The sequence below is a fragment of the Trichomycterus rosablanca genome, chromosome 23 (assembly GCF_030014385.1).
Source record: "Trichomycterus rosablanca isolate fTriRos1 chromosome 23, fTriRos1.hap1, whole genome shotgun sequence".
NCBI classification, from domain to species: Eukaryota; Metazoa; Chordata; class Actinopteri; order Siluriformes; family Trichomycteridae; genus Trichomycterus; species Trichomycterus rosablanca.
Window position 1 is genome coordinate 15,017,100 of NC_086010.1, and position 23,615 is coordinate 15,040,714.

A 23,615-nucleotide genomic window follows, 5' to 3' on the forward strand; every position below is an offset into this window, starting at 1 on the left:
GCCCAGGTGGCACGGCGGGATATTCCACTAGCACACCAGCGCCGAGATTCTGAACTCCGCGTTTCGAAACTCGGCATTGCCACCGGTCAGCTGGGTGCCATCTGGTAGTGTACTGATCAGTCTAAAGGTCTGTGTCCAAATGTAGTTCGATTCGGTTGTTTGTTTAGCTGAGGAATGTTGCACGTAGTGTATCGTTCTCTATGTACGTGTTGTTCCTGCTGCCTTCAAGTCATCCTGCAACTTGCAAAAATATACCTATGAGCTGCAGTACAGTCTACATTCAAATACATCACATGGCTTTGGAGGTAAATCCTGACTTTAAACAAGCTTATAGAGTGTTATTAATACTTTTAGACCCTGGCACCCCTGTAAATAATGAAAAAAAACATTAATTATTGCTCAGCATGTTGATCTTTCATTCAAAATACTAACAAAAGCTCCTCTCTTTTAGATATACAATGACTCAATTATTAATCATTCAATTAATTTCATCGTCGCTGTCCGATGAAAAACATGTATCCACTTTTAGAGGTTTACATGTGTTGATTGTGGGTATAAATCTCTGTCTGTCCATAGCAGTGAATATCAAAACCTTTTTAACAAGTATCTACAAGTATCATCCTGCTAGACCGCCTACGCCAACAACCATTTGCTCGGACCACAATTGGGTCGGATGCCGGAGTGGGTTCCATATAACTGATGCAATTATGACCTCTGCTGGCCGATCGATGGCGAGGGATAGTGGAGATCAGTGCAAGACTCTCCAGGCATGAGACCGAGCTCCATATGAACTCTTCTCTTGCAGGTGAAAAGAAGCGGTCGGCTACTGCACACGTGTCGGAGGGGGAGGTGTTAGTCCCGGCTCTCCTCGGTCGGAGTGGAAGTCCGCAACAGTAGAGAGGAAGCGAAATGTAGACAGGTATTTGGATACGACTAGATTGGGAAAGATGCTAATTCTTTGAATACTGAGGAGCTTTTGTTAATATTTTGAATGAAATAACACAAGCCTAAGATGTTTTTAGGGGTGCAAGTATCTGAATTACATTATATTGCCAAAAGTATTCACTCACCCAGACAAAATCATTGAACTCGGGTGTTCTAATCACTTCCATGGCCACAGGTGTATAAAACCAAGCACCTAGGCATGCAGACTGCTTCTACAAACATTTGTGAAAGAATGGGTCGCTCTCAGGAGCTCAGTGAATTCCAGCGTGGTACCGTGATATGATGCCACCTGTGCAACAAGTCCAGTCGTGACATTTCCTCGCTACTAAATATTCCACAGTCGACCGTCAGTGGTATTATAACAAAGTGGAAGTGATTGGGAACGACAGCAACTCGGCCACGAAGTGGAAGCCACGTAAAATGACAGCGCGGGGTCAGCGGACGCTGAGGCGCATAGTACGCAGAGGTCGTGGACTTTCTGCAGAGTCGATCACTACAGACCTCCAAACTTCATGTGGCCTTCAGATTAGCTCAAGAACAGTGCGTAGAGAGCTTCATGGAATGGGCTTCCATGGCCGAGCAGATGCATCCAAGCGCAAATGCAAAGCGTCGGATGCGGTGGTGTAAAGCACGCCACAACTGGACTCTAGAGCGGTGGAGATGTGTTCTCCGGAGTGACGGATCACACTTCTCCGTCTGGGTTTGGCGGTTGCCAGGAGAACAGTACTTGTCTGACTGTGGGGTTGTTTTTGTTTTTCAGAAGTCGGGCTCGGCCCCTTAGTTCCTGTGAAAGGAACTCTTGATGCTTCAGCATACCAAGAGATTTTGGACAATTTCATGCTCCCAACTTTGTTGGAACAGTTTGGGGATGGCCCCTTCCTGTTCCAACATGACTGCACACCAGTGCACAAAGCAAGGTCCATAAAGACACGGATGTGCGAGTCCTGACCTCAACTTGATAGAACACCTTAGGGATGATTAGAGCGGAGACTGCAAGCCAGGCCTTCTCGTCCAACATCAGTGTCTAACCTCACAAGAATAGAATGGTCAAAAATTCCCATAAGCACACTCCTAAACCTTGTGGAAAGCCTTCCCAGAAGAGTCGAAGCTGTTATAGCTGCAAAGGATGGGCCCACATCCCTACATATTAAACCCTATGGATTAAGAAAGGGAGTCACTCAAGTTCATATGCGTGTGAAGGCAGACGAGCGAATACTTTTGGCAATATAGTGTAATAAATAAAATATACTTTCTGCATTACAACTACTGTTTGTGTCCAAAAGGATCAATATGAAAATAAATGATCAAACATTCAAGTATCAGAAATTTAGCGTTTACATTGCGCAATAACTGTTTACTTGGCAGCAAGCTGCCTCTTGTTCAGAGCCTCCAGCCTTTTCCTCTCGGCCTCCTCTGCCCTCCTGCGCTCCTCCTTCAGTTCTTTGTACCTCCACTTGGGCACCTGTAGGAACTGCCCATTGTTGGCGCTACTCTTCCGCTTCTGTTTCTCGGGCTCGTAGGTCGGCTTCGGAGCCTTGGAGACCCGCAGCTTGGGCACCACCAGCCCCGGCCTCACGCTGCTCCGTCTCACCAGGTGGAGCGGGAGAAGACTCCCTCTCCGGAGTGCTATCGCAGAGGCGTCCGTGGACTCCCTGAGAGCCCGGGGCTGGAGGCTGGATCGCCTGTTCGGGGGTTTCGGGACCAGTGTGACGCGGGAGTTCTGGAACAGGCGCCTGTAATTCTCTAAGCGTTCGGGTCCGAGGTCTTTGAGCTTCTGTGTGCGCTGCTTTTTCAGAATCTCCTGCACCGAGTAGCGGCGCTTGCCCACGCGCGGTGGACTTTCGGGACACACCGTCAGGCATGACGTGGCCACGAAGGGGCTTCCGATCGCCGTGGTCATGCGCACCATGTGATCGAATACGCCGTCATCGGTGGCTTCGGTCACGTTGCCGATGTTGAAAACGTTACGCAGCGTCTCTGTGATTTTCTGAATGCAACCTTTAGGCTGCTGGGCTTTGGCTACAAGGACGGGCAGCATGGGCCACTCGGGCCGGTACGAGTGACAGCATTGTTCAGGACAGGGCCGGTGTTTAAGTCTCTGCATGACGGCTGCTGCCTCATAGCGGCTGGTGAACAGTGCCCACTCGTGAGGGGTGAGTCTTCGCCCATTATCTCTGGCTTCTAAATCAGCACCTGGCAAGCAAACCAAAGCAGATTTTGTTACCAATGTATTTTATACAGCAGTGGTTCTCAAACCTAGACCCACTTGACATGGGTTATGAGACATTATGACATGAGAAATTCAATGAATCTATGATGAAGGTATCTCAATCCAATCGAGCATCTGTGGGATGTGCTGGAAAAAGTCCCATCCATGGAGGCCCCACCTCACAACTTACAGGAGTTAAAGGATCTGCTGCTGACATCTTGGTGCCAGATACCACAGCACACCTTCAGAGGTCTAGTGGAGTCCATGCCTTGATGGATCAGGGCTCTTTTGGCAGCAAAAAGGGGGGCCAACACTATATTAGGAAGGTGGTCATGATGTTATGCCTGAGACTTTTGATTAAGGTAGTGGGTTTACATCTGGTGATCTGCTAGTGGGAGCTTCCTCACTTTGGTCGACTTCAGCAGGACCTTCATCAACTGACCTTTGCACTTTTGTGGTGGGCAAATCAAATATGTGACCCAACGTATCTCATCATTTCTTGTGATGTCATAACTCTACTGTATGTTAAACTGCCAATAGACATATAGACATATAGGACCACCACAGAGCAGGTATTATTTAGGTGGTGGATCATTCTCAGCACTGCACTGACACTGACATGGTGGTGGTGTGTTAGTGTGTGTTGTGCTGGTATGAGTGGATCAGACACAGCAGCGCTGCTGGAGTTTTCAAACAACAGTTTTCAGCAGCGCACCGTGGGCAGCGTCCTGTGACCACTGATGAAGGTCTAGAAGATGACCAACTCAAACAGCAGCAATGGATGAGCGATCATCTCTGACCTTACATTTACAAGGGGGACCAACTAGGTAGGAGTGTCTAATAGAGTGGACAGTGAGTGGACACGGTATTTAAAAACTCCACTCATACCAGCACAACACACACTAACACACCACCACCATGTCAGTGTCACTGCAGTGCTGAGAATGATCCACCACCTAAATAATACCTGCTCTGTGGTGGTCCAGTGGGAGTTCTGACCATTGAAGAACAGAGTAAAAGCAGGCTAAAAAAGTATGTAGAGAAATAGATGGACTACAGTCAGTAATTGTAGAACTACAAAGTGCTTTTATATGGTAAGTGGAGCTGATAACATGGACAGCGAGTGTAGAAACAAGTTGATCGGTGTATCTAGCTGTTCTTTTCAACTTCTGTAAGTTAAGAGGTGAATGATGACCAGTCGACCTTCTTTCATTGCTCCGATTTCCAGTATTATTATTATTCCACCACTTTTTTTGTCCGGTTAACTCGCCCCGCAGTTTTCGAGAAATCGACGCCGTTCCAACACCAAATCGTCCGGCCCGTTGGTGTGACGCAGGCTTGTATACAGCTTTTTGATCCGCCCGCCACGCCCACTTTTGTAGCATTTTTTTGGTCCAATTGACTTCTATTCATTTTAGAAAAATTTTGAGATATCGACGCCGTTCCAACTCTAAATCGTCCGGCCCGTTAATGACACCACTTCGTGAAGAAAGTTTTTCGATCCGACCGCCCATTCGCCCGCCACGCCTGTTCTTTACCGTTTTTTGGCCAAATTGTCAGGCTTTTTTCATCTACAATTTTCGAGATATCGACACCGTTCCAACGCTAAATCGTCCGGCCCGTGAATGACAACAAGGCTTGTTTACAGCTTTTGGATCCACCCGCCCGTTCGCCCACCACGCCCGTTTTTTTTTGTACCATTCACTTCCATTCATGTTTTGGAAATTTCGAGATATCAATGCCGTTCCAACTGTAAATCATCCGGGCAGTTAATGACACCCCAACTTGGATACAGCATGGTCATACACAGCCCCGCCTGCCACGCCTGTTTTAAAAAAAAATTTGAGATATCAACGCCGTTCCAACTCTAAATCGTCCAGCCCATTGATGACACCGGGACATGGGTGCAATTTTTTTATAGGCACACCCGCCCACCTGCCACGCCCCTTTTTTCAATTTCGAGAAATCGACGCCGTTCCAACTCTAAATCGTCCGGGCCATTAATGACACCGGGACATGGATGCAATTTTTGGATAGGCACACCCGCCATGCCCGTTTTTGACATTTCGAGATATCGACGCCGTTCCAACTCTAAATCGTCCGGCCCGTCAATGCCGCTCCCGAGTCAGATACAGCATTTGAATACGCGCACGCCCGCCCGCCACGCCGGCATCACACTCGCATTTTCTCCGGAAATGCAATCTCTAGTTTGTTTTTAAGGCTTTACATGGCTTGGCTCCGAGCTATATCGCTGACCTCTGTGTTCACTCCACTCCACGAGCTCTACGATCTTCTAACCAGCTGCTCTTAGCTATTCCACGCTCTCAAATGAGGTTAAAGGGTGACGGGGCCTTTTCTGTAGCTGCCCCAAGACTCTGGAATAGTCTTCCACTTTCCATAAAGGAGTCCCAAACAATAGATGCCTTTAAATCAAATTTAAAAACTCATTTGTTTTCTTTGGCATTTGAATCCTCTTAACGAATAGGTTTTTTTAAATATTTGTTGGGTTGTCATAGCCATCTTTGTTTTAATGGTTTTATTTTGTTGGTGCGTATGTATGTTATTTTGTATGTATGTTAATGATTGGATAAATGTTGCATAGTTGAGTGGTATTTATACTTGATTTTAATGTACAGTACAGCACTTTGGTTGACACACATTGTCTTTTAAATGTGCTATAAAAATAAAGGTGACTAAAGTTCAAAAGCCAACATTTATCATTGTATAGGGGTGTATTAGTGCCAGTGACATGGGTAAATTCCAATGGCACATCTGTGAAAGCATCAATAATGCTGATTGGTACATACACATTTTGGCGCGACATATGTCACCAACTGCATGACTTTGTTCTTAAAGCATTATGTCTGTATTGTGATATATAATTAATATTCAGATTTTTTTATCGCCATATTTCTATCTTAGTCTTAAAATATCAGATGCTTTTTTCTTAAAAATATTACCATATCTTAACAATAGACCTAAAACACTTCTCTTTTCTTTAACCCTCCTATTACCTTTGGAGTCAATTTGACCCCATTCAATGTTTAACGTCTTTAAATAAATGCTTGACATCATTTTTTTTTTTTTCATATTCAAAGACTTTTCCTAATTTAATGGCCCCCACGTGACTGTGGATGAACGTCTGCTTGCATTTTGTGGGCTCTGTCCCTTCTGACAAAGCATACCGATGATGATGATCTGTTTTACAAATAAAATCCTTCTAAATTTTTTGAAATTGTGTGTGTCAGATTGACCCCAAACATAATACATGTTACAATTTTTGATAACAGAAATGGTTTTTCATTCCTAATGTTATAGATAACAAAAATATGTACTTAGAAATTATATAAAGCCATTAAAACACCAAAAAGATCTCTACCAATTTTAGGTAAATCAATGAGATTTTATGGTGATCTGCATATTTCTCCATAGTCGCGTTAACAGGTATTCTGGATGTATAAGGGGGGTGGGTGTGGGTTTTTTTTTTTTTTTTTTTTTTTTTTTTTAAGGCTATTTACAGTTTTTCTCAGTCGATTTGGTTCATTTCTCAGATCAGAATTGAAATTCTCAAAACTGTTCATTCAATCTCTACATCTCCTTGTCACTTGTGCAGATCATAATAGCATTTCTCATTGTGTTTCACATTTTGCGAATGCTTTTGTACATTCATGCAAATGGTCATGTACAATTGTCTGCTGTTCTTTGCATTATCAATTGCTTATGTCATGTTTATCAAAATGTGTGCTACTGATTGTCTGTTGAATTGTCTTACCCTCCAAAACATTTAGGCTTTGGGTCATTGCCTAGGTCATTACATACAAAAGTGCTGAACATGGTGTCATAATCTCTCAGGCATAATTTGTACATTTCTATGAAACTTTTTTGGTAAATTTTGGTAATTTATCATAAATTGATTAAATTGTTCTCAGGTGAATCTTGGCTTTCAGTTAAGAAGGGGAATTTGTGAAGGTTTAGATCAACCAATGGTCAAACAGCTCTCAACCATAGGTCAGAGGTACATCTCATGAACCTTCAATTGACAAACATATAGACACAAAACATTGCAATGTCACAAAGTCTCACAATGAAAAGACAAGGCCATGTACAGGGTGAACAGCCAAGAAGAGGGGGAAGGCTGAGAGGACAAAACAGAGGAAGAGGTAGGAGAGTACATGCCACTCTAACACCATCAGGCAATGGTTTGCCATTCATTATAGAATGCTGATGGAATTCCTCCCACCCTACTCCCCATTCCTGAACCCAATTGAGGAGTTCTTCTCAGCCTGGAGATGGAAGGTGTACGATCACCAGCCGCACACCCAGATGAACCTGCTGACTGCCATGGATGCAGCTTGTGAGGATATCACAGCAGATGCCTGCAGAGGCTGGATTAGGCACTCCAGGAGATTCTTTCCACGCTGCATTGCAAGGGAAGATATCCAGTGTGACGTGGATGAAAACATGTGGCCCAACAGAGAGGAGCGTCAGGATGTATAGAAAAGAAAGCACTATAATTCCTTAAGTTGTTGTCTCAGGTTGTTTTGAATGTTTAGAGTAAGTTTCTAATTTTGTAGTTTTTCCTGTGTTATAGAGTGCTGCCAAACAGTTGTCTGTCTTTCCTGAATTTCTATCTGATTTTTTTGTCAACAAATTGCAGTGCGAACAATACAGTAAAAGAATATTACTGTATAAATTTGATTCCAGTCCAATTTCTTGCTGTCAGTCTCCCATATACAGTCATGTGTAACTTTGTGTTCTGTGTAAGTTTGTTTTTTGTGTGTAACACGTACCATTTTAATTGATATGCCACAGAATGTGCAGCGTTCTTGTAATCAAAAGCTTAGCTAGTTTCCATCAGAATATACTTACAGTGTACACTGTTGCACTGACAACATGACTAAGTATTTTTACTGCCTTGTTCATAGGCAATGACACACAGACTAGACATTCTGATGGCACAAGTTGATTGACATAAATATTTGCTTTTGAGGCACAAAGAATTGTGAGCGAGGTACGTGCTTTTGCAGGTATTTCATTGAGTTTTGCTGTTTGCACTAACTGTTTTGAGAAATGCACTTGTTGTGATGCCAGTGTAAATCATGATGTGAGAAATGTACCAAATCAACTGAGAAAAACTGTAAGTGGTCAATGAACAAGTATGTGTCATAAACTTGGGTAAAAAATTTTATTATAATCATTTTCTAAAGGTTTAAATTGCTGGGGTCAAATTGACCCCAAAGATAAAAGGTGTTAGTAAATTTGAAGGTAATAGGAGGGTTAAAGTAAAATCAACAAGAACCCGTGCTCAGATGAAATCTGCAAAATTCGTGCTACCTGCCATAATCAAGGCCCGGACACAGTCCACTCTTCCCTGGATGGCGGCTTTCATCAGAGCCGTGAAGCCGTGGCAGTTCCTCTTTTCAATGTCGAGGCCTGGGAAGTAGTTGAGTAGGTAGTTTGTGATTGTGATGTGACCTGCAATCAGGGATAAAGCGTGCACATTCAGCCCAAGTGACAAATGTGACATGCTACTGGCTTACTGGTGTACTTTACATCCAAAGACATTAGCATTAGTATGTACACCGATCAGCTCCACTTACCATATAGAAGCACTTTGTAGTTCTACAATTACTGACTGTAGTCCATCTATTTCTCTGCATACTTTTTAGCCTGCTTTCCCCCTGTTCTTCAATGGTCAGGACCCCCACAGGACCAGTACAGACCAGGTATTATTTAGGTGGTGGATCATTCTCAGCACTGCAGTGACACTGAAATGGTGGTGGTGTGTTAGTGTGTGTTGTGCTGGTATGAGCGGAGTTTTTAAACACCGTGTCCACTCACTGTCCACTCTAGACACTCCTACCTAGTTGGTCCACCTTGTAGACGTAAAGTCAGAGACGATCGCTCATCTATTGCTGCCGTTTGAGTCGGTCATCTTCTAGACCTTCATTAGTGGTCACAGGACGCTGCTTACAGGGCGCTGTTGGCTGGATGTTTTTGGTTGGTGGACTATTCTCAGTCCAGCACTGACAGCATTGCTGTGTCTTATCCAGTCATACCAGCACAACACACACTAACACACCACCACCTAAATAACACCTACTCTGTAGTGGTCCTGTGGGGGGTCCTGACCATTGAAGAAGAGCATGAAAGGGGGCTGACAAGGCATGCAGAGAAACAGATGGACTACAGTCAGTAATTGTAGAACTACAAAGTGCTTCTATATGGTAAATGGAGCTGATAAAATTAACACGGATTTCCCCTGTACTAATTACATTTACCACATTTTAACCGAAGTCAAGGTTGGGCATTAAGGCAGGGCATATAGCTTGACACCGCGCTTGGGTGGGGAATTCCTCACTGCAGTGTGATTCAGTTTAGAGATCAGAGATACCAACCTGCCTGAGAAGCTGTGATCAGGGCCGTGTTGCCTTCGTTGTCTTGCCAGTTCACGTCCAAATGAGGGCACGCAGAGAGCGCGACGACCACGTCTACGTACCGCTGGTAACAGGCCACGATCAGGCCGGTCTGCAGAATCAAACATACAAACACAATTGAGGTTTTTTTAGTCCCATAATGGTGAGGTAATTTGCCTGCCCCATACCCCCCTCCGATGCCTACGCCCATACTTTGGTGGATGTGGTCATGCACATGAGGCCGGAGAGCTAGACCGACCTCCATAACCCATCCATCTCTATACAGGCGCTTCGGGCTGCTAACCCAGGTCCTTACAAAGCATTGAATACAAGCCAAGCTCAGGTGGCGCAGCGCTAAAGTACGCTAGCTCACCAGAGTTGGGTTTCTAGATGCATCGTATCGAAACTCAGCTCTGCCTTTCCGACTGGGTTGGGCGGCAGTATGAACAACGTTTGGCTGTTGTTCAGGGGCTTAGGGGTAGAGTCGGAGCATAGGTCCTCATAACTGGTGCGACTGCGGCCCCTGCTGGTTGACTCACGGCGCCTGCACAGGGCTGAGGAATAACATTGAGGGGGTGTGACCCTCCGTGCGCAGTGTCTCTCGGTGTATGAACTCGGCTCGTGCAGGTGAAAAATGCAGGCTGTACTGACTGCGTGCCGGAGGGGGCGCAAGTCAGTTGAGTGGCGTCCTCAGTCAGCGGCAAAAGGGTCGAATCAGTATAGAGGACACAATCAGGGTAATTGGACACGATTAGAATGGGGATAAAAGTTGGGGGGGGAAAGTGGGAAAAAATAGATAATTTTAAAAAAAATAAAAAATTGAATACACCACCCACTTATTGGTCCGGTCTTTCCCACCCAGCAGACCGCTGGCCAATTTTGTATGCTGCAGACACTGCCGATTGTGCTCGTTAGAAAGCACCCAGCCAACCAGTACCAGAGCCGAGATTTATATCCCGCTGTCATTGGTCCGGTCTTTCCCACCCAGCAGACCAATTTTGTATGCTGCAGACCAGCCAACCAGGGAGTTCAGAATCCCAGCGCCCTGCATTGTTCTTGAATTTAAATCAGTACATTTAGGCTTTTCAAAAACTTCCTAAAGATCGAAGACAATCAAGGTGTGCCAACGGTTTTGGACCTCCCTTTACAGTCACTCGACCAAAACCCCATCAAGCATTTACGTTTACAACAGTTAGCAGATCCTCATATTTAATTGATTGAACTTCGTTGACCTTTTCAAAGCTCCTCCAATGAGATGAACTGTTTGATATGACACTGTAAAAGCAGATTCGTGTTATGAACTGCACAAAGCAGTGATTTGCGCCGAGGCTCGCGGTATTGCCGCTTCCCATGTGAGTGCGCCCTGAGGACCTTGCTTAGGGGCCCAGAAATGGCAGGCTGGCATTTGCTGCAGTTTAAACCGGTGACCTTACCAATTACCGTCGCTACCACTGCCCAAACAAAGAAAGCCAAGCACTCTGTGGAATATTGTGGCGTCCTTGTCAGCTTCAGTATGGCTGGGTGGGTAGCACTGTCTCCTCAGAGCAAGAAGGTTCTGGGTTCAGTTCCCTAGGTAAAGCGGTCTGGGTTCTTTTTGTATGAAATTTGCATGTTCTCCCTGTGTCCACAGGGGTTTCCTCTCACAGTCCAAACATATTCCGTCAGGTTAATTGCCCTTAGATGTGTGTGTGTGTGATGGACTGGCGCCCTGTCAAGGGTGTTTCTGTGTGCCTTGCGCCCATTGAGAGCTGGAATAGGCTCCGGCACCCCCAGCGACCCTGATTAGGATAAGCAGCTTATAAAATAAGTGAGTAGGAGAGTAAATAGTATCAGGCGTCATGATGATGCAGTGGGTAGCTCTGTCGCCTTATGGCAAGAAGGGCCTTTGTCCCTTTTGAATGTTCTCCCTGTGTCCAAGGGGGTTTCCCCCGGGTGCTCCGGTTTCCTCCAACAAGTCCAGACATGCAGTCAGGTTATTTACAGCTAATAAAAATGGCCTGGTGTAAGTATGTGTGTGTTTGCCCTTGTTTCCTGCCCTTAGCCCCATCAATCAGTCCCACCGTGACCCTGACCTGGATGACGCGGTGGTAAAACAGACAATGAATGAATAACTATAGTATCTTTCATAAACAATGCTTCAACCATGCCGCTCAGGTGGCGCAGCGGTAAAAGCACATGCCGGTACACCAGAGCTGGGTTCTCGAAAACATCGTATCGAGTCTCGGCTCTGCCTGCCGGCTGGGCTGGGCAGCCACATGAACGATTGGCCTGTTGTTCAGATAGCCGGATAGGGACTCTCTCATAACTAATGCAATTGCGACCCCTGCTGGCTGGTTGAAGATGAGAAAAGAGTGCTGTCAGGGTGTGTGTCTCCGTACTCAGCGCTGATCCGCATTGCACTCGTCAAAGTGTAGGTGATAAAATGCATACGGCTGCTGCCCACGTGTCGGAGGAAGTGTGGGTTAGCGTCGCTCTCCTCAATCAGAGCGGGGATGGGCATTGGTGGAGAGGAAGCATGACGCAATCGGGCAATTGGACGCGCTAAAAAGGGAGAAAAATCTTGCTAATAGCTTTGTTATTCACCAACACTGCAAAAGACATGTTTACTCAACCCTCGATATTAAATTAATACTAGACACGCTTTCTTCCAAGCTACGTTCCCTCCCGTTTCTAACTCACCGCAATTATTTTCAATTGTTCGCTTTTATGTGCCGCGTGGAACATCGACAGAGCTACGTATTGTCCCTGACAGGGTGCCATCTGCTAATCAGTGCTTCGAGTCTGGTGAGTCAGATGATATTTGTGACTCAAGCTGTTGGGAACAAATTCGTTTCCTATCTGAGTTAGACGATATGCCAGACCACGTCGGAATGACACATGGATAGCGGCTGGTGCTAACCACTTTGTATATTTTTTTTAGTATGTCCACTAGGGTGAGGACACTTGGCAGGATGGCAGCATGGGTCAGACGGACACCTGCACTGGGTGGAAGGTTTGGTTTCAGGGGGTGTAAGTGGTGGCACCATATATATATATACAGTGTATCACAAAAGTGAGTACACCCCTCACATTTCTGCAAATATTTCATTATATCTTTTCATGGGACAACACTATAGACATGAAACTTGGATATAATTTAGAGTAGTCAGTGTACAGCTTGTATAGCAGTGTAGATTTACTGTCTTCTGAAAATAACTCAACACACAGCCATTAATGTCTAAATAGCTGGCAACATAAGTGAGTACACCCCACAGTGAACATGTCCAAATTGTGCCCAAATGTGTCGTTGTCCCTCCCTGGTGTCATGTGTCAAGGTCCCAGGTGTAAATGGGGAGCAGGGCTGTTAAATTTGGTGTTTTGGGTACAATTCTCTCATACTGGCCACTAGATATTCAACATGGCACCTCATGGCAAAGAACTCTCTAAGGATGTGAGAAATAGAATTGTTGCTCTCCACAATGATGGCCTGGGCTATAAGAAGATTGCTAACACCCTGAAACTGAGCTACAGCATGGTGGCCAAGGTCATACAGCAGTTTTCCAGGACAGGTTCCACTCGGAACAGGCTTCGCCAGGGTCGACCAAAGAAGTTGAGTCCACGTGTTCGGCGTCATATCAAGAGGTTGGCTTTAAAAAATAGACACATGAGTGCTGCCAGCATTGCTGCAGAGGTTGAAGACGTGGGAGGTCAGCCTGTCAGTGCTCAGACCATACGCTGCACACTGCATCAACTCGGTCTGCATGGTCGTCATCCCAGAAGGAAGCTGACGCACAAGAAAGCCAGCAAACAGTTTGCTGAAGACAAGCAGTCCAAGAACATGGATTACTGGAATGCCCTGTGGTCTGACGAGACCAAGATAAACTTGTTTGGCTCAGATGGTGTCCAGCATGTGTGGCGGCGCCCTGGTGAGAAGTACCAAGACAACTGTATCTCGCCTACAGTCAAGCATGGTGGTGGTAGCATCATGGTCTTGGGCTGCATGAGTGTTGCTGGCACTGGGGAGCTGCAGTTCATTGAGGGAAACATGAATTCCAACATGTACTGTGACATTCTGAAACAGAGCATGATCCCCTCCCTTTGAAAACTGGGCCTCATGGCAGTTTTCCAACAGGATAACGACCCCAAACACAACCTCCAAGATGACAACTGCCTTGCTGAGGAAGCTGAAGGTAAAGGTGATGGACTAAACCCAATTGAGCACCTGTGGCGCATCCTTAAGTGGAAGGTGGAGGAGTTCAAGGTGTCTAACATCCACCAGCTCCGTGATGTCATCATGGAGGAGTGGAAGAGGATTCCAGTAGCAACCTGTGCAGCTCTGGTGAATTCCATGCCCAGGAGGGTTAAGGCAGTGCTGGATAATAATGGTGGTCACACAAAATATTGACACTTTGGGCACAATTTGGACATGTTCACTGTGGGGTGTACTCACTTATGTTGCCAGCCATTTAGACATTAATGGCTGTGTGTTGAGTTATTTTCAGAAGACAGTAAATCTACACTGCTATACAAGCTGTACACTGACTACTCTAAATTATATCCAAGTTTCATGTCTATAGTGTTGTCCCATGAAAAGATATAATAAAATATTTGCAGAAATGTGAGGGGTGTACTCACTTTTGTGATACACTGTATATATATATATATACACCGATCAGCCATAACATTTTATCAGCTCCACTTACCATATAGGAGCACTTTGTAGTTCTACAATTATTGACTGTAGTCCATCTGTTTCTCTATATGCTTTGTTAGCCCCCTTTCATGCTGTTCTTCAATGGTCAGGACTCTCCCAGGACCACTACAGAGCAGGTATTATTTAGGTAGTGGATGATTCTCAGCACTGCAGTGACGCTGACATGGTGGTGGTGTGTTAGTGTGTGTCCACTCACTGTCCACTCTATTAGACACTCCTACCTAGTCGGTCCACCTTGTAGATGTAAAGTCAGAGACGATCGCTCATCTATTGCTGCTGTTTGACTTGGTCATCTTCTAGACCTTCATCAGCGGTCACAGGACGCTGCCCACGGGGCGCCGTTGGCTGGATAATTTTGCTTGGTGGAATATTCTCAGTCCAGCAGTGACAGTGCTGCTGTGTCTGATCCACTCATACCAGCACAACACACACTAACACACCACCACCATGTCAGTGTCTCTGCAGTGCTGAGAATGATCCACCACTCAACTCTGCAGTGGTCCTGTGGGGGTCCTGATCATTGAAGAACTGCATGAAAGGGGGATAACAAAGCATGCAGAGAAATAGATGGACTACAGTAAGTAATTGTAGAACTACAAAGTGCTTCTGTATGGTAAGTGGAGCTGATAACATGGACAGTGTGTGTGGAAATCAGGAGGTGGTTTTAATGTCATGGCTGATCAGTGTATATTTTGGAGAAGCATCTCTCAGCAACCTCTCTACTAGCTGGTAGTGATTAAAGTGCTGCTGGTCTTGGTGACATGAAGGCTTGGTTACAACTTAAATGTTTCCCCTTCCTTACACAGTGTGGTGGATTTGGGGCCAAATTATTGTTAGATTCTATTCCAGGAGGCCAATTAATCCTAATTAACCCTCTGTTTGCCCTGTCAACGCTCGCACACCAGAGCTGCCATCTAGAACTCGTGTGTTCAAATTTCAGCTACCGGCAGGCTGGGCGCCTATTTGGACAATGATTGGCTCCTCTGTCTGGTTGGATGCCCGAGCAGATTCTTGATAACTGATGCAATTCCGACCTCTGCTGGCTGATCGATGGCTCCTGCATAGAGACGGGGGATAATGGGGATCAGTGCGTGACTGTGAGTGAGCAAGACCGAACCCCATATAAACTGGTCTTGCATACGTGAAAAGATGCAGTCACGGCTCTCCTCAGTCAGGAGTGGAAGTCAGCAACAGTGTAATGCAATCAGGTAATTGGATACGACTAAATTGGGACTAAATATTCCTCACATAATAATATAATAACACAATGTCCAGACATCATCCTTCTTTGAATCTATAGATTCCCTAATCCATTCATTCATTTATTTATATATTTATTGTGTTTACCCCCTGCTTTATCCTGCTCAGAGTTGCGGTGGGTCCGATTCATTGGGCAAAATACGGGAAACACCCAAAACAGGTCCAGGCCGGTCCATCACGGGACTCCATAGAATTAATTTAAGTCCTAAAACCTCAATTAATCCAGGGTTTGAATCCTCATCCCCAGCAGTATGTACATACAGGCATGACTGGCCAAATCTGTTCAGCATTTTGGCATCCTGTCCAGGGGTTGTACTGCATTACACCCAGTCGTTCCAGGGAAACCATTGTTAAATGATTTATTGTCTTCAATTGGATTGCGTACAGTGTTCACACAATCAGTTTAAACTAAGTCAGGTGGCATTTTAGGTCACCGCAGGGTGTCCAGCAGCCTGACCTTTACTCACCTTTCTTATCTTGGGCACAGATATCCATCTCATCTAATCTGTGGCCCAGTAAGCTTTTAAAATAGGAAGGATTAGGCTTGGGAGGTATTGTCTGATCCACACTCGCACCACCTACTTTGTTGTTCAGCTTTTTACAGTACAAGACACGGTCCTATTGAATTACCTATATAACAGCACGTGGTTAAATGTACTTATATTAAACATGCATGTATTTATTTTGTAAGAGATAATGAGGTATGCAACCTAAACTAGACGTACCAAATACCATAGTCCTTCCTTATCTGTGTGGAATATGTTCCAAAACTCCCCATGTACACCCAAAGCCACAGATAATACCAAACCCTGTATATACGATGGTTCTTCAAAAAGTTTCCACACTTTGTTTTGGTTCAGCGTGTAGCCACTGATGCACCGCTTCTTCCCCTTAAAGCTTCTTTCAGCGTCCAAAAAGGTGGAAATCAGAAGGCGCTAAATCCGGACTATAAGCGGCCGATTACTACTCCTCCACCCTCACCGCTTCCAAGCAAAATAGAAAAGTGTGGAAACTTTTTGAAGATCCCTCGTAATTTGAACAATTATAGCAGTGGTATCTAAGCGGTTGCTAAGGTACTGGACTAGCATTCAAAAGGTTGCCGGTTCAGGCGCCCAGATAGCACAGCGGGATATTCCACCAGCACTGAGATTCTGAACTCCACGGATCGAAACTCGGCCTTGCCACCGGACGACTGGGCGCCATCTAGCGGGCACAAATTGGCCAACGTGTCTGCTGGGTGGGGAAATGACCGGACCAAGTGGGTGGGGTCTTCAAGCGCTGTGCAAGGACCCTGATTAGCAGACCGAGGCGTAAAGAAGGGGTCCACTAGGACTGCGCACGTGTCGGAGGGAGCGTAAGCAGCAATATACCCTCCTTGAACGCAATCAAGGAGATATACTGTATATATATATTAGGGCTGTCAAACGATAAAAAAAATTAATCGCGATTAATCTCAGAATTTCATATAGTTAATCACGATTAATCGCATTTTTAAAAGAACACAAGGATTTTTAAGTGAAATGTTACAATTAAAATGGTGAACACATTTTATGCTAAATGTACTGATGTTAAAAACTGCTGGGACAAGAGAAAACTGTAAGGGAGTTTTATTCACTCACATACTAGGCAGTAATACTATCCAGCAGAGACCCTTGACTTTGTATGTATGTCAGATTGTAGGTTAGAATTTCTCCATCAGCAAACATTGTAGATCAGCGGTGCTTTAGGTGGGATAAGGTGTAGTTATTGTAACAGACTTTTCTGTGGTTGTATTGTGACAATGGTTTGATGGACGTTTCTACACGAAGTGAGTGTATAAAATATAAAAAAAAATTTAAAAAGCGTGCGCCCTTGGCCTTTACGCACTGAAATTCCTCCTGATTTCTTGAATCGTTTAATGATATTATGCACTGTAGAGGGAGAAATATGCAAATCCCCTCTAACCATGATTACAATCACCTATTTGGAATCACATCATTATTTAGTTTTTTCACCTCATTACTAGCCCTCAATTGCCCCCGTCCCAACTTTTTGTGGAATGTTTTGCAGGCCTGAAATGCAGGAATGGATGTATATTAACAAATGAAGTAAAGCTGAGCAGACAAAATCAAATAAAAGTCAAAGTAAATGTAAGGAACACTGCTATATATAGCATTTTTTAAAGCTGTGTGTCTTTCCCAACCCCAGGCTTCCCAGACACACAGATGGATGGATTATTATTAATAGCGTTACACAATACAGGAAAAGTATGTCAGTTTTAGATCAGCATAGCACAGGCTGGATTTATTATAAAGAAAACAACGACACGCCGTTTCTCAGGGCCCAGAGGAACCAGAGAGAAATTGGTGGTTAGCTGTGATGTAACCCCCTATCCTGTAACTCTTGTGTTGCTTTGTCAGTAATAACATGATAATAGGATCGAGTTAGCTTTGGAAAGCTCCTAGATGAGCTTAATTTCATTTCATTTTCATTAACCGCTGTATCCTGGTCAGGGTTGTGGCAGGTCAAGTTCCACTGGGAAACCCTGGGTGCCAATACATCATTTACATTTACATTTCTGGCATTTAGCAGACGCCTAATCCAAAGCGACTTACTCTACTATGACAGTGTATAGTCTGAGCAATTGAGGGTTAAGGGCCTTGAATGAGTGCAACAGCAGCAACCTGGCAGTTGTGGGGCTTGAACCAGCAACCTTCTGATTACTAGCCCACAACTGCCCTGTCTCATTTGCCAACCTATCAGAGTCGGTTATTAGCAAGCAAGGGATATTTCTTCAATGGTCAGGACCACCACAGAGCAGGTATTATTTAGGTGGTGGATCATTCTCAGCACTGCACTGACACTGACATGGTGGTGGTGTGTTAGTGTGTGTTGTGCTGGTATGAGTGGATCAGACACAGCAGCGCTGCTGGAGTTTTTAAATACCGTGTCCGCTCACTGTCCACTCTGTTAGACACTCCTACCTAGTCGGTCCACCTTGTAGATGTAAGGTCAGAGACGATCGCTCATCTATTGCTGCTGTTTGACTCAGTCGTCTTGTAGACCTTCACCAGTGGTCACAGGACGCTGCCCACGGGGCGCTGTTGGCTGGATATTTTTGGTTGGTGGACTATTCTCGGTCCAGCAGTGACAGTGAAGTGTTTAAAAACGTATCCACTCATCCACCACCATGCGAGTGTCACTGCAGTGCTGAGAATGATCCACCACCCAAATAATACCTGCTCTGTGGTGGTCCTGTGGGGGTCCTGACCATTGAAGAACAGCATGATAGGGGGCTAACAAAGTATGCGGAGAAGCAAATTGACTACAGTCAGTAATTGTAGAACTATAAAGTGCTTCTATATGGTAAGTGGAGCTGATACAATGGACAGTGAGTGTAGAAACCATCTGGACCTCTATAATGTGTAGACTGATTCAGATATTTAATCCTGCTTGGTGTCCATTATGTAATGAAAATTTTGTCACTGGACTTTAGAACATTTAAACATTAAGTGATTAATAATAAGTAATTAAAATACTAAATAATGAATAAAATAATAATAAAATTGATCTCAGCTTTCGTTAAGGATTTGTTTAAATGAATCGAACGAACGTAACCGTGAATCGATTCTTTCCACTCTATCGTATAGAGAATTTTAAATGAATCGGTTCTCTCGATTGACTCACTGTGAAGAATCGTTTGAACCAAGGCGACATTAAAAACATGCTAACCGACTCTTCAGTCGACTCCCTTTATACAGTTGTTCAAAACGAAACGACTCGCTGCCTGTGCTAATACTGTGGCTGTTCTTACCCGGTTGTTTTTGTCCGTTTCTCGGACTTCCTCCTCGGTTACTCCCTGTCGGATCAGGGCTTTAAGAGTCAACGCGTTGTTGGTGGTGCAGGCGCGGAAGAACGAGAGCTGCTCCAGACTGTCGATGCTTTCCGAGTCGGCAAGATCATCATCATCATCCGGCGGGTAAAACGAGTCATCTGAGGCGATGCTCCGGGAGTCGGGAAACTCGTCGTAGGCTTCATCATAGTCATCCTCGAAGGTTGTGCGTGGATCCTGATAGTCGTGGTCGTCCGTAATAGCGGGATGAACCTGAGTCTGGCTTCCGATTTTAGGTTTGCCCGGTGCCGAGCCTCCGTCATTCTCCTGGTCCCTTATGAGCATCATCTAACCAGGTGATTTACGAGTTTTTAAACGAGAGGGATCCATGAGGATCTGGCATGTTTGCCAACATGAAAAAATGATACAAAATAAGCACCGACTCAGGAAAAAGTTTACTTTTCAGTCGTTCATTATTTCCCACAGTGAATTATACCTCATTTGGAAGTACAAACTGTATTAAAATCCGTACCGTCCTTATTGCGCATCCATGTGCGTGTTCGCTCCCAAAGCGCAGCTCCATAATCCGATTAGTTCAGACCTTCTCCTCCCTCTCCTCGTCCTCCACCACACTCCCTGCTCCTCTCCAGATTAAATCATCCAGCCCATGTTCACATCCGAGCCGGCTTTTACCAGGATTACCATTTTACTCCCGAGATAAGTGTAAAGAGCGCACACATGATCATAATAGCGCTAAAAGTGCTGTTTGTTTGAGGGTGAATTTTACTTTCGGTTTTGTCAGGGTTTCCCCGCTCATCAGTGATCAGATCACCACCCCCCTCCTGGCCGGGAATACCCCTAATATAGTGAAAATTACTCATCAGAGCAGAAAAGTGCCACATGATTTGTGAACTAGAATCATATCCCTCTAAATTTGCATATTTACACTTGAAACTGACGTAGGTGAGATCGGGGCTGGTTGACTGTTATTTTTCAGTACTTTCCAGATCATGAGAGGTTTGAGACGTGGAGGTTTGATCATTTTCTTTTTTTTTTTTAATTTCATTTTCTTTTTTTAATTATCTATTTTTTCCCCACTTTTATCCCCCAACTTTTATCCCTATTCTAATCGTGTCCGATTACCCTGATTGTGTCCTCTATACTGATTCGACCCTTTTGCCGCCGACTGAGGACGCCTCTCAACTGACTTGCGCCCCCTCCGGCACGCAGTCAGTACAGCCTGCATTTTTCACCCGCACGGGCCGAGTTCATACACCGAGAGACACCGCGCACGGAGGGTCACACCCCCCCTCGATGTTATTCCTCAGCCCTGTGCAGGCGCCGTCAGTCAACCAGCAGGGGCCGCAGTCGTACCAGTTATGAGGACCTGTGCTCCGACTCTACCCCTAAGCCCCTGAACAACAGCCAAACGTCGTTCATACTGCCGCCCAACCCAGTCGGAAAGGCAGAGCCGAGTTTCGATACGATGCATCTAGAAACCCGACTCTGGTGAGCTAGCGTACTTTACCGCTGCGCCACCTGAGCGGCCTCTTATTTCATTTTCATACATCGTTCTGTCCTAGTCAGGGTTGAAGCAGGACTTGATTTACAACCCCAAATCAGAAAACGTTGGGACAGTATGGAAAATGCAAATAATACTTTGACTTTTATTTCATTACAGACAGGATGAACCTGAGATATCCATCCATTCCTGCATTTCTGGCCTGCAACACATTCCAAAAAAAAAAGTTGGGACAGTAAAGCATTTACCCGTTTGAATTGTTGCCGTTCCTTTTCACCACACTTAAAAGTCGTTTCGGCACCGAGGAGACCGAGCGATTTAGTGTTTCGGCTTTTATTTTGTCTCATTCTTTCTGCAACATGGGGTACGGGGTCGTCGTTGTCGCATTTTTCGTTTCGAAACTCTCCACACGTTCTCTACTGGGGACAGGTCAGGACTGCAGGCAGGCCAGTCCAGTACCCGTACCCTCTTCTTCCGCAGCCGTGCCGTTGTAATGTGTGCAGCATGTGGTTATGCATGGACGTCCCTGGAACAGACGACGCACAAGATCTCAATGTACTTTTCTGCATTAATGCTGCCATCAATAAATGACCTTTGCCAATGGCACTGACCCAGTCCCATACCATGACACACCCTGGCTTTTGGACTTGTTCCTGATAACAGTCTGGATGGTCCTTTTTGTGTTTGGTCTAGAGCACACGGCGTCCATTTTTTCCAAAAAAGGCCTGGAATCCTGATTCATCTGACCACAATACACGTTTCCACTGTGTGATGGTCCAACCTAGATGCCGCAGAGCTCAGAGAAGTCGACGCCGCTTCTGGACATGGTTATTGTTGAGTGGCGGTTCTTGATGCAGTGCAGTCTGAGGGATCAAAGATCACGGGCGTTCAGCTTCAGCTTGCACCCTTGGCCTTAACGCACTGAAATTCCTCCTGATTTCTTGAATGGTTTAATGATATTATGCACTGTAGAGGGAGAAATATGCAAATCCATTTCAATCTTTCTTTCAGGTTCATTGTTTTTAAACATTTCAATCATTTTCTCACACATTTGTTGACAAACTGAAGATCATCTGATCATCTTTGCTCATCCAGCCTTTCCTGGTTGCTGCTTTTGTACCAAACCATGATTACAATCACCTGTTTGGAATCACATCATTATTTAGTTTTTATACCTCATTACTAGCCTTTTAGTGCCCCCGTCCCAACTTTATTTGAAATGTATTGCAGGCCTGAAATGAATGAATGGAGGTTTATTAACAAATGAAATGAAGTTGAGCAGACAAAACATGACATTTATTGGGTTCAAACTGTCTGCAATCAAATAAAAGTCAAAGTAAATGTAAAGAACACTGCATTTTGATTTTATTTGCATTTTCCATACTGTCCCAACTCTGATTTGAGGTTGTATTAGAATGCATTTATTATGTGTCTTTATAATCAGATGGTGTGAAATACACTGACGGATGCCGTCTGCTTGACTAAATTCTAGGGTTTTCACTCAGTGTCTGCAGACTGCATTTATTTTATAGCTCAGACAGAAGTGCCATAATTGCTGTGCATAATTACTATAGCGTTTTACCCTGAACTACTCAGTGGTTGTACAGTTTCCAGCTGCAGTTCTTTCACTTAAGTGAAGAGACGTTGCTCAAGACCCCTTCTGGAACCTTTTTATAGCCTGTGTTAGCTCTCGCCTTAATACCATAACTGAAATCTAATCAATCACAAGTGTTGAACCGAGAAATTACATTGGTTTTGACTACATAATAGTGACATAACGAATTATGAACACATTATCATAGACTAACAGGGTGAGCTGAGACTTGTTTTATGTCTCTCTGGGTTGATGAAGCCTGAGGGCTGTTCTGGCGTCTGCAGACCTGTAAAAACAAACTCCATTAAAAGTGTATTACATGGAAAAACATGCCCTAGTTAGAGCCCAAATGATTTGCCACTTGCACCACCTCTATGCTGGCCGAGGAGGGCCGCAGACTAGAACCCTTTCCCTTGAACAAGTGTGCTGTTGCCAGGATTCTTACTGATAGCCATGTCGCATACAGGATAGAGATGGATTGATGGGTGGGAGGGTATTTGGTTGGATGGATGGATGGGTATTTGGATGGATGGATGGGTATTTGGTTGGATGGATGGATGGATGGGTATTTGGTTGGATGGATGGATGGATGGATGGATGGGTATTTGGATGGATGGATGGATGGATGGATGGATGGGTATTTGGTTGGATGGATGGATGGATGGATGGATGGATGGATGGATGGGTATTTTAAGCGTCTTTGAGTATCTTGAAAAGCGCTATATAAATAAAATGTATTATTATTATTATTATTATGGATGGGTATTTGGATGGATGGATGGGTATTTGGTTGGATGGATGGATGGATGGATGGATGGGTATTTGGATGGATGGATGGATGGATGGATGGATTGGTATTTGGTTGGATGGATGGATGGATGGGTATTTGGATGGATGGATGGATGGGTATTTGGTTGGATGGATGGATGGATGGGTATTTGGATGGATGGATGGATGGATGGATGGGTGGGAGGGTATTTGGTTGGATGGATGGGTGGGAGGGTATTTGGTTGGATGGATGGGTGGGAGGGTATGTGATTCGGATGGATTGATGGATGGATGGGAGGGAGGGTATGTGATTCGGATGGATCGATGGATGGGAGGGAGGGTATGTGATTCGGATGGATCGATGGATGGATGGGAGGGAGGGTATGTGATTCGGATG

General features: G+C 44.9%; 1 protein-coding gene across 1 annotated transcript; it reads right to left on the bottom strand.

Annotated features, from left to right (window-relative positions):
* Nucleotides 1-2,299: 2,299 nt before the first annotated feature.
* Nucleotides 2,300-19,682, bottom strand: ankrd33ba (ankyrin repeat domain 33ba). The gene is made up of 4 exons (XM_062985218.1): nucleotides 19,317-19,682; nucleotides 9,553-9,682; nucleotides 8,489-8,629; nucleotides 2,300-3,138 (listed from the first exon to the last, which is right to left on the bottom strand). The coding sequence occupies exons 1-4, from the start codon at nucleotides 19,680-19,682 to the stop codon at nucleotides 2,300-2,302; spliced, it is 1,476 nt and encodes a 491-aa protein (XP_062841288.1).
* Between the last annotated feature and the right edge of the window lie 3,933 nt (nucleotides 19,683-23,615).